The sequence below is a fragment of the Mustela nivalis genome (genome assembly GCF_964662115.1).
Source record: "Mustela nivalis genome assembly, chromosome: 2".
Taxonomy (NCBI): domain Eukaryota; kingdom Metazoa; phylum Chordata; class Mammalia; order Carnivora; family Mustelidae; genus Mustela; species Mustela nivalis.
The window spans coordinates 154,027,737-154,042,274 of record NC_139021.1 but is presented as its reverse complement, the minus strand read 5'-3'; the positions used below and the strand labels follow the sequence as shown (position 1 = coordinate 154,042,274).

General features: G+C 48.7%; 1 protein-coding gene across 2 annotated transcripts; it reads left to right on the top strand.

The window, feature by feature from the left end:
* The first annotated feature begins 5,984 nt into the window (after positions 1-5,984).
* On the top strand, positions 5,985-14,164 carry RBP4 (retinol binding protein 4). Of its 2 annotated transcripts, none has more exons than XM_082721356.1 (6): positions 5,985-6,112; positions 6,418-6,545; positions 6,661-6,797; positions 6,930-7,036; positions 12,066-12,278; positions 13,880-14,164. In XM_082721356.1, the coding sequence occupies exons 2-6, from the start codon at positions 6,435-6,437 to the stop codon at positions 13,915-13,917; spliced, it is 606 nt and encodes a 201-aa protein (XP_082577482.1). In that variant the 5' UTR covers positions 5,985-6,112; positions 6,418-6,434; the 3' UTR covers positions 13,918-14,164. The 2 variants fall into 2 exon arrangements, with proteins under 2 accessions (XP_082577482.1, XP_082577481.1); XM_082721355.1 differs by having other exon boundaries at positions 6,092-6,290.
* Positions 14,165-14,538: the final 374 nt, after the last annotated feature.

Genomic DNA, 14,538 nt, shown 5'->3' with positions numbered 1-14,538 from the left:
ACTGCCACATCAGTTCCAGATGGAGGGGTCTCCTGATTCCAAGTGAGGATGTTCTGGAACAGAGGCCCCTGCTGACCTGAGATGGACAGGTAGCATGAGTGAGAAAGAAATCTTTCTCAAATTTTTAGCCTCTCAGAGATGAGGGCTGCCTGTTACCGGCAGCACAGCTGGGTCAATCCTGACTGTGACACTTGTACTCTGGGGATGCAGGGGATGAGAAAGCCTTGATTGTAGTTTCACAAGCACTTGTGGTGGAGAAGGGAGATGAGAGCAGTATAGAAAGATCCATGAAGTATGGAATAGAATATGATAAATGCTGGAAGGGAGATCCCTAAACATGGCTATGAGAGTGCAGAAAAGGGATCCTATCTAGAATGGGCAGAGATGGGGGGTGGGAATGAAGTGTGTTCCAGGTGGTAGTAACAGCAGAAGCACTAGCATGGGGGTGTAGAGTAATGGGCTCAGATCACAGGAGCCTCAGAAGCTGGGCTGAGGATTTTGGACCCTGGAGAGTTTGGGGGGAGAGGGAAAAACATTATAAGTGTCCTTTTCTACAAACTTAATCTGGTAGTGCTTAGAAAGATGGGTTGGAGAAAAGGAACATTATACGTAGGGATAAGATTAAGAGGCTACATTGCATTTGGTTCATTATCAAATACCCTAAAAATGTGTATGGACTTTGACCCTGCAATTCTGCTTTTAAAAATTTATCTTGCAGAGGGCACCTGGGTGGCTCAGTGGATTAAGCCTCTGCCTTTGGTCCAGGTCATGACCTCAGGTTCCTGGGATGGAGCCCTGAATCAGGCTCTCTGCTCAGCAGGGAGCCTGCTTCCCCCTCTCTCTCTGCCTGCCTCTCTGCCTACTTGTTATTTCTCTCTGTGTTAAAAAAAAAAAAGAATTTATCTTGCAGAAATAGAAGACTGCATGTGATTAATGCAGTTACCAGGGTGTTCATCAAAAGTACAATTATAAAAGCGAAAGATCAGAAATAGCCTAGATTTTCAACAATAGATTAGGGAAATAAATAGCATTATATTCACAGAATAGAGAGCTACATTTATTAATAATCCTACTGTAAAGGTCTATTTATTTATATGAAGAAACATTTATGATATACAGTAGGTTGTAAGATCGTTGTGCAATATGATTCCATATAAATACACACACATCCAGGTGTATGTACCAAATGGTAACAGTGATTATTCCCGAGTGATGGGATTCGAAGCATTAATCTTTTCCTTCTTTTTTGTTTATCTGATTTTTCTCAAATATCTATAATGAACATATATAATTTACATAACAAATTCATGTATTCATAAACAAAGTTTTTAAGACAGATTTTGAAAAATTTTTTTTTTAATTTGACAGAGAGAAACACAGTGAGAAAGGGAACACAAACAGGGGACTAGGAGAGGGGGAAGCAGACTCCCCGTCGAGCAGGGAGCCCGATGCAGGACTCGATCCCATGAGCCCGGGATCATGACCCCGGGATCATGACCTGAACCGAAGGCAGCGGCTTAACCCACTGAGCCACCCAGGCGCCCCAAGACAAAGACTTTTTTAAAGGGAAATACTGGAAGTCTGCCTTGTAGCATGAACACGAATCTCTCTCCTTTTCTTGTCTTTGACTGAATCCCCTTGTCTTCATTGCCCTTCCTCCTGGATCACAGGAGTGAGCTCACAAGACCTTTGTGTCTCTTACTGGCTGGTCAGCCTGAGACACTGAAAAAAAAAAAATGTAAGAAACAAATAATATATTTTTTTGAATTACCAAACAGACCACTTAGAATGAATTTCTAATGCAACACAATACATATTGACTTTGTTGAACTTCACTGTTTAATTTTTAGGCATTTCTAAGATATTACAGACATTGGTTATCATTTATTTAGATAAAAGTCTCTGAAACAAAACCAGGTCAATGTGAAAACTCCATTCCACTTACCCAGAATATTTTTAGAAATATAAGCCACAAGGTATTGGTAATAAAAAAGTGATCATAGAATAGCTAACATTATATTATATAATCTGTGCCAGGTCCTCTTCTAAGACCCTTACATATATTATGTCATTTAATTCTTCCAATAACCCAAGGAGGTAAGTACTATTATTGTCTTTATTTTACATGCAAGAAATCAAAGCACAGAGAAATTAAGTAACTAGCTCAAGGTCACACAGCTAGTAAGTGATAGTGACCTATCCCAAAACTGTCAGTTTAAATAGGGTTAGATTAAAAAGGGTACCCATGAGGTGCACAATACATCATAATAGCTGCTCTAGGGGAATATACATACACACACACATATATATACACATACACACAGCGAATATATATATATATTCAGAAAAAATATATATTTATATCAGAAAAAGATATATATATATATCAGAAAATGTTATTAAACACCAATTTTTAAAAAGTTAAATAAAAATTCCAAGAACTCTTCTAAAAAGCCTACAGGGGAGTACCTGGGTGGCACAGTCATTTGGGTGTCCCACTCTTGGTTTCGGCGCAGGTCACGATCTCAGAGTTGTGAGATGGTGCCCTGCATTGGGTTCCAGGCTCTGTGCTCAGCCCAGAGTCTGCTTGGGTTTCTTTCTCCCTCTCCCCGCCCCATGCACTCTCTCTCTCTCTCTTTGCCAAAGAATTTAATCTTTTTAAAAAAGCCTACAGATGTACCAAAGAATGATTTTTCTTCCTTAAACTTTCTGCTTAGCAAGTTTACATTTTTTGATAGTCTACTCATCAATACGCGTAGCGCCTCTAACACTATCATTGCACTCAAGCATTTCGACAGGAAGCAATGCTTATGTAATAGCTAAAGCACGTGCGCCTGAGGTTGAAGCCCCAGTGCAAGTCTAACAATGTCCTGGATTCACCCAGTGTCCTCCAGACCACAGCACTGAGTTCATTTCATGGCTGCACTTTACCCAGAGTCTCCATTCCTACCGTTACTCATCAAGGAATGGCACCCGCAAAAGGTAGGGATTACAGGCCTATCCCAGCAGCCAAGTGCAAATGGGCTCTTTCACCTTGCACATCTGCTCCCAGCAATCTCTGTGCACACCTGATTGTTGGGTGTGATGCGGTGTCTCAAAGTAATCACTTGGTGTGATCCGTGTGATTTCCCCCTGTCTGATGGTTTTGTAACCACTGAAGGAAGCCTTATTGAAGAAATTAGTTTGACTTTTTGTACCTGAAAAAGTTGGCCGAATAATCTTTTCATTTTCCCACCAATTATTTTGGCATCGTTTAAATGTAGTCAGAAGATAAATGCTACCCCATTTCCTTGTTTTTCATTTTCCTTGGCCTCTCTGTCAGGATGTGGATGTAAATGTCCGTTTGCACAAAATGGAGCTTGGTTTGAAATGCTTCATTTTTATGAGGCCGAGGACACAAGGTTCTTGCATCAGCTCTCCTTTCAATTATGGTAACATGTATTACAGGTGCCCTCCCACCCCCGCCCCAAATCTCAGTAGCTTAATCCAATGGAAGTTTATTTTTCATTCCCAGAAAGTCCGTAGCTGGTGGGGTCCCAGGCTGATGGAGGCACCACCAGCTGGTAGAGGAGACAAGAGGGACAGCAAGGCTAACTGGACAGGAAACTTTTACAAGTTCTGTCTGGGAGTGGACACACAGCACTTTTGTCTTCATTCCATCTACCACACTGAGGCATGTGGCTTTATAGAGCAACAGGAAGTGGGGAGGTTCCATCTGGCAGAGAAGTATCTTCCCAACAGCTCTACCCCATGGAAGAGGAATGCAAATTTTTTGGTGGAAGACTAACTAGCAACCTCAGCTACAAGTGCTAAATTCTGAGAAATTTTATTTTTTTAAGATTTTTTATTTATTTGAGAGCGAGCAAGTGAGAGAGAGAGAGAGTATGAGTGGAGAGAGAGGCAGAGGGAGAGGGAGAAGCAGGGAGCCAAACATGGGGCTCAACTCCAGGACCTCAGGATCAAGACCTGAGCTGAAGGCAGATACTTAACCAACTGAGCCACCCAGGTGCCCCCTGAGAAATTATATTTTAGAAACAACGACCTCTGACCAAATTTTCTTAAATGAATATTATATGAAGTTTAACTTAACGTGATTAATTTCAATAAAACAAATTAAGTCCGTATCTATTAGTTGAGCATCTAATAAGTGCAAGTCAAGGTAAATCTCATGGAAAAGTTGGGAGGAGGGGCAGATAACAAGATGAATGAATCCCAATCTGTTTATGAAGTATGGCAGAAAATGAACCTTTGCGTATATTATATACAATTGCACTTACATCCATTAAGATGTCATTTAAAACAAAATCTCATCTTTAGAAAAAGAAAAATGTTTGCGATAAGAATATTTGTTTTGTTTTCTGATAAATAGTTTCACCGCAGGAAAATTTGGAAAGTACAAAAAGCATGAATTGAATGTCCTTAATTCTATTGCATGGAGATTCTGTTTATATTATACATATACAAGCACATGAAAAATATGAGGACAAATTTCAAAGCACTGAAGCCAAAAACATCAGTTGACCTGTATTCACCTATTTGTAATCATGAAGTAATTCAAGAGAGAATGCCAAAATAAACTGTTTTTCTTTGCTGGCATCTAGGACACCAAGGTTCACGATTTATCATTAAAAGAGAGAAGGAGGAGCAGTTACAGCCCCTCTTGCACATCTAACACGCAAATGAAAAAACATGTTGCAAAAACAATCAATGCAACAATGCACTGAAATTCCCTCTATTCCGTCAACATTTCTGTAGCATGTGCAAAGGCCACCTGAATATGTTCTAGAAGAAACAGATGAAAGGGAGGGGGCTATTGGGAGAATTTCCTGGCAGTGATAACTGTCCAAAGGCAATCAGGCTCTCCCTCCATCACTGGGTGTGTTGGAGGAGAAGCTGGAAGACCTTCTGGACTGTGGGATGTGGGGGAGGGGATCCAAGCACTGGACCGGAGAAAGATGCCCCACGGTCCCTTCCCACGGAGAGCACACCCACGTGACCATGGTGTATCCCCCCATGTGGTCCCTAGGGAGCTATTTGGGATTATACATCCTGGGATAAAACTGGCCTAAGGAGTCAGCTGGTTGGCCAGAAACGGGGCAGGCAGGAAGGAGTTAAATGCGCCGTCCTTGGCATTCCGGGGAACCCCGAACCACTCAACTGAGAAGCAGGAACCGAGCGGAAGGTGGCAAGTGGAAGCAGAGAACCAGGCAGGTAGATGTCCAAAGAGTTAGAGGAAGGCGCTTGTTTCTCTGCTAGACTACCCGCTGTCATTCAACCAAAAGCTGCACCTTGTGACTTTTTGGATCCATTAGAGGACCTGCAATCCTGACTCTCAGTAAATTGTGCCATCAAGCAGGCAAAATAACCCCTTGCGGAGTTTTGACTCAGTTGACCGCTGCCTACAGCATTTTGTTCATTTCCCCGCTTTGTCCGCTCCTCAGGCGAACTCACCTTAGCTGTTTTGAAAACAAAACAAACTCCACTAGGGCCTTGCAAACCATAAACAATTGGTCAGGGCGCTTGCAAGTGGTTTGAGCCAAGTGCCACACAGCAAGGAGGCGACCACCGAGGCTGCTAAAGCATTTCCTGCCCTGACCCAGGTGCGCTTCTGGAGAATATTTAACAGGGAAGGTTTCAATGCTTCTAAAGATGTTGAAACTAAAGAAAAATATTGACCCAGAAGGCACCACAACTCTCCTGAAAGAGTAAAATGCATCCTTTATGAAATGAAAAACGACTTGGCCGAAATAGTCCCGACCCCCTGCACGAGCGGCCCTCAGAGGGCAGGGAGGCCGACTGGCAGGGCCGGGGCGCGGGCGCTAAGGCACCGGGCCGCATCACCGGGCCCGACTCTCTGGGAGGCCGCGGTGCGCGCGCCAGGCCGACTCGCGCCTCCAGCCAGAGCCGCCGGGGGCCCCCGAGGCCACCCCAGGCCGCAGCTGGCGGCCGCTGGCACGGGTACCCGGCGACCAGGCCAGGGCTTGTTCCCGCGGCTCGGCGCCGTGGGGAGCTGGGCTCGGCCGAGGCCACCCCGCGCGGCCCCTGCACCGCCCTCGGCGGCCCTGGAGGTGCGGCTCCCGCCCAAGGGGACCCTCCCCGCGCCCGGGCGGCGGTGAGTCAGGGCGCGTTATGCAAGTGCTGGCCGGCCGACCCGGCGCCTCCCCTCGGTCTTTCACCCCGGCCGTTACGAAAGCGCGACCCCCTCCCGCCCCGGCTATAAAGCGCCCGGCGGCCCCCGGCGGTCCCCGGCGGCGCCCTTGCTTCCCTGGCTCCACGCGCAGCTCCGGGCGGTGAGCGGCGGCCAGACGGCCGGGGGCCGGGGGCCGGGGTCGGGGCCGTGCCGGGGGCCGGGGCGGGGGCGCGGGCGGACAGGGTCGGGGGCCGCGGCCAGGCGCTCACGGCGCGCGGTCCCCGCAGGAAGGACTCCGGGCACGATGGCGTGGGTGTGGGCTCTCGTGCTGCTGGCGGTGCTGGGCAGCGCCCGGGCGGAGCGCGACTGCCGGGTGAGCAGCTTCCGAGTCAAGGAGAACTTCGACAAGGCTCGCGTAGGTATCGGCCGGGCGGCCCCGTGGCCGCGGTCCCCGGTCCCCCGCGTTCTCCCTTCCCGGCGGCCGGGCGTGCATGCCGTGCCTCCAAACCCTGCGCTCACTTCTTTCGCAGTTTGCCGGGACCTGGTACGCCATGGCCAAGAAGGACCCCGAGGGCCTCTTTCTGCAGGACAACATCGTCGCCCAGTTCTCCGTGGATGAGAATGGCCAGATGAGCGCCACGGCCAAGGGCCGAGTCCGTCTTTTGAAGTCAGAGCCCCCCCTTCCCCCAACCCCCCGCTGAGCACGAAACCCGGACTGGGGAGCGAGGGGGCCTTCAGGGTGGGATGGAGGGAGGAAGCCCTTTGCAGGCCTGGCTTAGGATCTCCTTGGCTTTTGCAGTAACTGGGACGTGTGCGCAGACATGGTGGGCACCTTCACAGACACAGAGGACCCTGCTAAGTTCAAGATGAAGTATTGGGGCGTAGCGTCCTTTCTCCAGAAAGGAAGTGAGTAGTCAGTTCAATGGAACCGTCTCTGGGGATGGGGGTCATACCTGACCAAATTGCTGGGATTCTTCTCCAGTGGCAGCCTGGAAAAAATGGTCTGTACGTGGCAGGAACCCTCAGCAGGGCCTGAGGTCAGGGAGGTAGAGACTGGGACTAGTGAAGCCCTCCCTCCCGGCCCACCTTTCACCTTCAGCTCCAAACACCTGGCCCACACTCAGAAGGAACTTTGGGCTTGTCAGTGACCTCCTTCTGCCCTTTTCATGTCCAGCCACTGTGCCAAGGTGTGTCTTCATGCTCAGACATCGCACCTCCCCAAGACCCATCCCACATCACCCCTCTACCTGGTTTTGTTTTTCCTCCATTTCATTGGATTGAATCCCTGGGACAGCCTTGATTACTCTGGGATCCCCAGCCGAGGCTGGGAGACCCTCATTCAAGGATGTAGGGAGCATTCTGCATAGATTTGGCCCTGGGTCAAACCTGGGTGCCTGACCTGCAGATGCTGAGATACTGAGCCAGGTATAGCGTTCTGGGTGGTACTGACCTCTTCCCTTCTTCTAAGCACCAAAACTCAGATGGGGGACACGGTGTTGAAGATGCTCAGAAAGGCATCCTATAATTTGGGCTGATCCTAAGAACCCTTTCTACGTTCATTCCATTTCTCTTAATTTTCAAATCTGGAATCTCTTTGGTACCTAGAGAATAAGGTAGGCCAAGGGGGGACATATCATGGATCTTAGAGATGGAGAGTTAACCCTACAAAGGGGCTTCAATATACAGACGAGTAAACTGAGACCAAGAGAAAGTAGTGGTCTGCCCATGGTCATACAAGTTTGTGGGAGCCAGTGTCAAATGCCAGGGATTCCGACTCCCAGGTAAGAAGTAAAAATTGTTTCAAATAATGTAGCAAAACTTGCTAGAATTATTCGTTTAGTGTGTGAAAGGTACACTTTTCTGATAATGAACTAAAAAAATCAATACTGGGGATACAAGAGTATTAACTGTTAGTCAATGTAAACACATAATTCTCTTGCATTTTTAAGATGCACTCCTGAGAGGACTCAAGTTCTGTGGGTAGTGCATTTGGGAAGGTGGGAAGTTGTCCCAGTGAGGAGGTGAGGTTTGCCTCTTTTCTCCTCCTCTTCCTACCAAACCAGATTCGCTTTGCTCTTACCTCTGGTAGATTGAGATTCAATCCAGGATTTTATTTAGAGGGGAAAAAACTCCGAACTATTGAAATCTGGAAAGTGATGGCTGCAGCTATTCAGTGGGGTGACTACAACAGGGAAGGCTCAGAACTTAATTCCTCGCGAGGTCCCCTTTCAGAAAGCTGCAGGGCTGTGCGTGGCCGAGCACGTGGGTCTCAAGTCAGACAGCCCGAGTGCAGATCCTAACTCCACCCGCCACCTGTGAGAACTCGGGTGTTCCTTGTCCTCTCTGTGCCTCAGTCTCCCCCTCTGCAGAGGAGGTGATCGTAGTGCCTGCCTCATGTTGCTGCCTTAGGTGGATGCAGTGAGGTAACCTGTAGAGAGTCAGAGTGGGGTCTGAGACATGTGTCCTCTGTAAGTGTAGAGTATCTGGGCTTTGGGTAAAAATCACATTTTATCTTCTGGGCACAGGATGAGAAGTCCCACAGACACCGGGCGTTTAAGCCTCTCATTTTCCAAATGAAGAAACTGAGGTCTCTATTAGCCAAGTGACTGGCCCAGGGCCACGTGGCTACTTAGTGGCCCTGTGTGACATCTCTTTGCCCAAGGCATGAGAAAGGGCATGGGCTGCCCCTCTGTTTTCTAAGTAGCCCACAAAGTGTATGATTTGATGCTTCAAACTTTCTGTGTTTTCCATGCTTTGGGGGTATGTGGGTGGAGCTTCTACAAACTCCTGCTTTCCCTCCTTGTGCCAATTTTTTTCTTCCTTGACCTTGGTCTGGCATTAAACCCTGACTTGGTTGGGAGGGCCTGAGGCCTCAGAGAGTGGCCTGCATTGCCGGTCTCTCACCTTCTACACGTGCTGCCTTTCACCACAGATGTGTTTAAAATGAGGTACGCTTTAGCAGAGAAAATAACTTGGGCCCAAATGCTCCCTTAATCTAAATCCCTAAGTCATATCATTTGAAAATTAAGTGTAATAGATTTCCGCAGTTGAATATTAAATTTCAGTGTCGGCAGACTCAGACCTGGCTTGCTGCCCCAGCCTGGGGCGCGTTCTGTACTGGCCTCCTTCTGCCCCTGCTCTACCAGCAGCAAGCAGGACGTCTCGGGGGTTATGGAGTGCCGCCGTCAACCGGTCTTGGGTGAACACAGGTTTCATCACTGACTAGCCTCTCTGAACTTTGACTTCCTGATCTGTGGAATGGAGATAGAGAATAGCCCCTGTTTCCTAAGATTGTTGGGAGAACACATTAAGGTAATGCATGAAAAACGCTTAGGTTGATGCATAATAAGTGTTCAGAAAATATCAGCTTTGATCATCATTGTTTTGGGCCTCTCCTGAAAGACCTGGACAAAGACTGTCCTTTGATTTCTGGATTAAAGCCTGTCTCTCTGCAGGTAAAGAGACCTTTGCAGGCTAAATAACATGGGCCTGCTTGCCTACAGCAGTTTCTCGAAGCTGGGGTCCCTGGACCACCTACTTCTAGATAGATCAGCTGGTTGTTTGTGAAAAGTGTAGATTTGTGAGCCGAAACCCAGACTTACTGAAGCGGAAAGTCTTGGGGGTAGAGCCCCAGAGTCTGTAGGTTTCCTGTGGTCCTTAGGAATGCTCCTTCTGCACAATGAAGCTTAAGAAACTGCTCTAGATAATTCAATCCAAAGAATTTGGGGTTGAGAGGACCGAGTTCATTTTTTCCCAGGGCTCTCAGGCAGCTCATCTCCCATCCCAGGAGAGAGAGTCTAGTAAAGATCGTTAAGATTTGAATTCTTCGTTGTCTTTGAACTATTTAGCCCAAAAGAGCCTGGAGATAAACCAAACCAAACTTAGTCCTTTCTTTTAAAGTGAAGAACAGTAGTCCATTTTCTTAAAACCAAGCATTAAAAGTTACTTAGTTCTTATGTCAGAATTCACTCCTGGCAACAATCTTGGAAAAAGGAAATTAAGCTGCCGATTGGCTGAGCTAATAGCTGCCTCGATCATGAATTGGGATAACATTTCAAAGAAGAGTGCATGTGTGTCTGAGGGGCAGGCTGCTGGGGCGCCTCCGGCTGAGGCACTGAGCCCCACCACCAAGGAAGAAATGACTTCATTTGCTGAGGAGGAAGATGGCCCAGAGGCTCAGGAGCCTGTGAAGGGGATCCGTGGTTAGGGTGAGGCCCGCAGGTGGCCCCATGGCTTCTGTTCCTGGCCCATCCGATGAATAACAGAGCAGTCGTGTGTCAGGGCACCTCCCCTCCCCACCCCCAGCTCTGGCCCTGACACTCTCCTGTGGGAAAGCCTGGGAGGTATAGTGGTGGCTCATTCTTCCTTCTGGGGAGCCTGGAGGGAGCCAAACGGGGGGCTCCAGGACCAACTCCTGGGCAGCTGTCCCGCAGGTCTGAGTTCGGGCCCAGCCCCTCCTCGGCTGGCACTCCAGGGGTTCTCAGAGCCAAGAGGTGACTTAAGGTGGGCAAGAGAGGCTTCCCTTATGGTCTTGGATGCTGGGGGACCCAGGTTCCTCTGCATTCCTCCCTCGTGGAACCAACATATAGCAGAGACCATCTCCTGCTTCATGGCCTGGGTGTGAGACAGAAGCATAGAGGCATTTGTTTCTTTTGTCTTGTCCCCTCTCCCCCCAACTTACCTACTGCCTGGAGACAGTGTAATGGAGACGTTAGGCATGTGGGCTCAGGTTCTGTCCTGCTCTTTGTGCTCTTGAGTAACTTACTTACTTTCTCTGTGCCTCAGTTTCCCCATCGGTAAAATAGAAATAACAGCGTGCACTTCTGGGTAGGTGGTAGGTGTGAGGGATAATTGAGAAAACACGGAATCTGTCTACACGGTGACAGATACATAACTAAGAGCTCAGAAAGTGCCCGCCGTGGTTCTGTGTCAATGAGAACGTCAAATTAAGTAGAGATGTGCCACTTTTCACCACGTCTCAGGTGTCTGGATACACTTGAGCATTGCTGCTTCTCCAGCGCCAATCTCTCCAGCGTACGTTCCTATTAACGCTCTTTCTCATCCTGCCTTTGCTGATGCTTATACCATCTCTGCGTACACTTCTTCCCATCTTACAGCCACATCTAGCTGTGACCTCAGGAATGAATGGAACCTGAATTCTTCGGGGGCTCAGCTCTGCCTCTACCTGGGGAGATCCGAAAAGTACAAGCTCTGAGAAAGACCACGGAGTCGGAGGGCGGGTCTCTTGTACCCTCGACACAAAAACCACTCTCTTTTGCCAGCGCGGAGAAGGGAGGGAGGTCACCAAGCAGAATTAGGCTGGAGCAGGGTAGCTGTGAAGCATCCTCCTGTGGATGGAGGAGCAGGAGGGCAGCGAGACAGAAGCTGGCAGCCATCAGACGTCAGCCACAAAAGCACAGATGTTGTTGGAGACTAGATGGGGAAGACGGCAGTAGGAAGGTCTGTTTTATGGTTTCCGTGGGCTCACATTCTCAGTTGTTCTTTGGACAGATATAGCATATTTATGGTCAGGGTAAGAGATGATGATTTTTTAAAAAATTTATTTATTTGACAGATCACAAGTAGGCAAAGAGGCAGAGAGAGGAGGAAGCAGGCTCCTCGCTGAGCAGAGCGCCTGATGCGGGGCTCGATCCCAGGACCCTGGGATCATGACCCGAGCTGAAGGCAGAGGCTTAACCCACTGAGCCACCTAGGTGCCCCCAGAGATGATCATTTAAGTGAACGAGCCCCCCCCCCACCCTCCCGACCTCAGGGTTCTTTTCTATGTCCTCCCAATTTGGTGAAAGCCTTCAGAATTCTCTGTAGCCTCCTGCTTCCTAAAGAAATGAAACCAGTTTGAGGAAGGCGCTGGTTTCTCGAGGCCCCTGAGCCTGCCTGTGGAGAGGCACTGGATCTGTGGCTTTCTGGCTTTCAGACGATGACCACTGGATCGTGGACACGGACTACGACACCTACGCCGTGCAGTACTCCTGCCGCCTCCTGAACCTGGACGGCACCTGTGCCGACAGCTACTCCTTCGTGTTTTCCCGTGACCCCAACGGCCTTCCCCCGCAAGTGCAGAAGATCGTGCGGCAGAGGCAAGAGGAGCTCTGCCTGGCCAGACAGTATAGGCTGATCGTCCACAACGGTGAGTGGGCAGTGGGGAGCAGGGTGTGGCTGACTCTTCCTGTGGGGTCAGCGGCAGTGCATTTGGGCCTGCGTGCAGAAGAAAACAGGGAGTCTGAGAAGCCCCATGGGACCTAGCTTGCTCCTTCTTTTAAAATTTTCTAAGGTTTTATGTATTTGAGAGTGAGAGAGAGAGAGCATGAGCAGGGGGCGGGAGGGTGGCAAGGTAGAGGAGGAAGCAGACTTCCTGCTGATCAGGGAGCCCAATGTGGGACTCGATCCCAGGACCCCAGGATCATGACCTGAGCCGAAGGCAGACGCTTAACTGACTGAGCCACCCAGGGGTCCCATCTTGGTCCTTCTTGAGCAGATTTTTCATGGTACTGTTTCAGAAGGAGTGGGGGAAAAGCCGGGCACTTTTAATGAGATAAAGCTGCGGAAGAGAGGCGCTTCCTTTTTTTCTGCTCCTCTAGCCCTGACCTGTGGCCACTTGATTTTATCCCTGGCTCCGCTGCCCCAAAAAACCATTTGACTGAATTCACATTGTCCAGAGATTCGGTGATGCCGGTGAAGGGCCGGGCAGCTAACGTGGCCTTTGGCTTTGTACAAAGTGAAAGAGAGACATCACCATAGCAAAGTTCAAAATAGAACCATTTCAACAAATGCTCTTTTTTCTCACACGGAACTAAATTACTGTGAAATTGCCTCACTGGACTTCCTCACATTTTTTGAGATTCCCTGGAACAATCATTGAATCTTTTTATAGATGTTACGTTTGTCGGATCTTGATTTAAAAACCAACAACGTTCTGGAGGAAAGTGTGCAGTCTGTTTTGAAACGACACTCCCTCACTTTGAAACCGAGTTTCAAAATCCAAATAGGTACTGCTAAAATGCAGAAAAAGAGCAAAATTGAACTTTTCTGTTGGTCATCTAACTAGCTGGCCCTCACGACACACAATAGATAGGAACCCCAAACAAAAACATTTAAAAAAGCAAGCTTTTGATGCTTCATCCTGGGCGCAGCCTAAATGCAGGGCGGGGGAAGGATCTCACCACAGCCAGGCCCCACGCCATGCTATTTACCTGCATTACCACCCCCCAGCCCTCAGAGCACCTTGGGACGTACTCTCATCATCCACATTCTACTGATGAGAAAACATAGGCAAAGAAAGATCGCACAGGCTGCCCAAGGTCTCCCACAGGCAGCTGAGCTGGATGCACACCAAGGTTGTTCTGTGACCCGAAGCCCCCTGTGGCACTGCCTGGTGACACCGGACATGGTGAACATTCCATAAAGCCACCCACACAGCTGCTGAGGCTAGGCTGATTTGGCCCCCAATTCCCGAAATAGGAGGACGTGTCCCTGATCCTTCGAAATACAGTGAGGCGAGTTTAAGACAAGGCAAAGGCAGATTTTCAGACAGCAGATCCTATGCTCTCCACCCCTCTCTAGCCCCCAGAGAGTTCAGGAAGAGCCTGGAGGGTGCCACTGAATCATAGCCACCTCTAGCTGTGACCTTACAATGAACAATTTGAGCCCTAAGGCCATCACGATATTCGCTGTGTATACTGAACACAGGGGCCAGCTTTCTGTCCTCAATGACTGTCTTCTCTATTTCAGGTTACTGTGACCGCAAATCAGAACAAAACATTTTGTAGCAACATGGAGTTTCATTCGAGAAGTTCCCGTTAATTCACGCCGCCCTCAACTTGGTCTTATCTTAGGAGTTTAGCTTGCCCTGCTGTGCTCCCTTCCCCTCTACAAACACGGAACCTCAGCATGCCTAATAGGATACATGGGGATAAGTGAATCTGCACGCAAATAACTGTCTTTCCTGGAATGTTCTAAGGAATTGTTTAAGGCTTCAGATTCCAGACTTTGATTTATTAAAATAATAGTCACCCATTTCCTGTGATCCTGGGTTTTCATTTGTGCTGAGTCTGTGTCCTATAGATGGTTGGATGGGGTGCGCTTTTTATAGGATAGGAAGTCTCTCCCTGCTCTTTATGATGTTTAGCCTGTTCTGGTGCCCAATATCCATTATTAATGACTGTGGCTTCTCCTGACTTCCCAAAAAAGGGGCTTCCCCGTTAACCGAGGAAGGCCTTAACTACAAGCCTGGCCAAGACACTGGAGGCCAAAAGAGGAGGTGAGTGTTGATTAGGCCAGGCCAGTGAGCTCAAGGCCTCAGTTTACCCTAGGTCCATGAGGAAGGTGGGATGGTGGCTCACCTCCAGCCCTTCATGGTCTCTAGCACTTAATTCACTTCTTAGTTCAGG

Bases quoted from the DNA above. Each gene is read 5' to 3' on its own strand.
- RBP4 (XM_082721356.1), top strand. From the start codon at position 6,435: ATGGCGTGGGTGTGGGCTCTCGTGCTGCTGGCGGTGCTGGGCAGCGCC. The intron at 6,798-6,929 runs GTCAGAGCCCCC...TGGCTTTTGCAG, and splicing joins GGCCGAGTCCGTCTTTTGAA to TAACTGGGACGTGTGCGCAG. The intron at 7,037-12,065 runs GTGAGTAGTCAG...TCTGGCTTTCAG, and splicing joins GTCCTTTCTCCAGAAAGGAA to ACGATGACCACTGGATCGTG.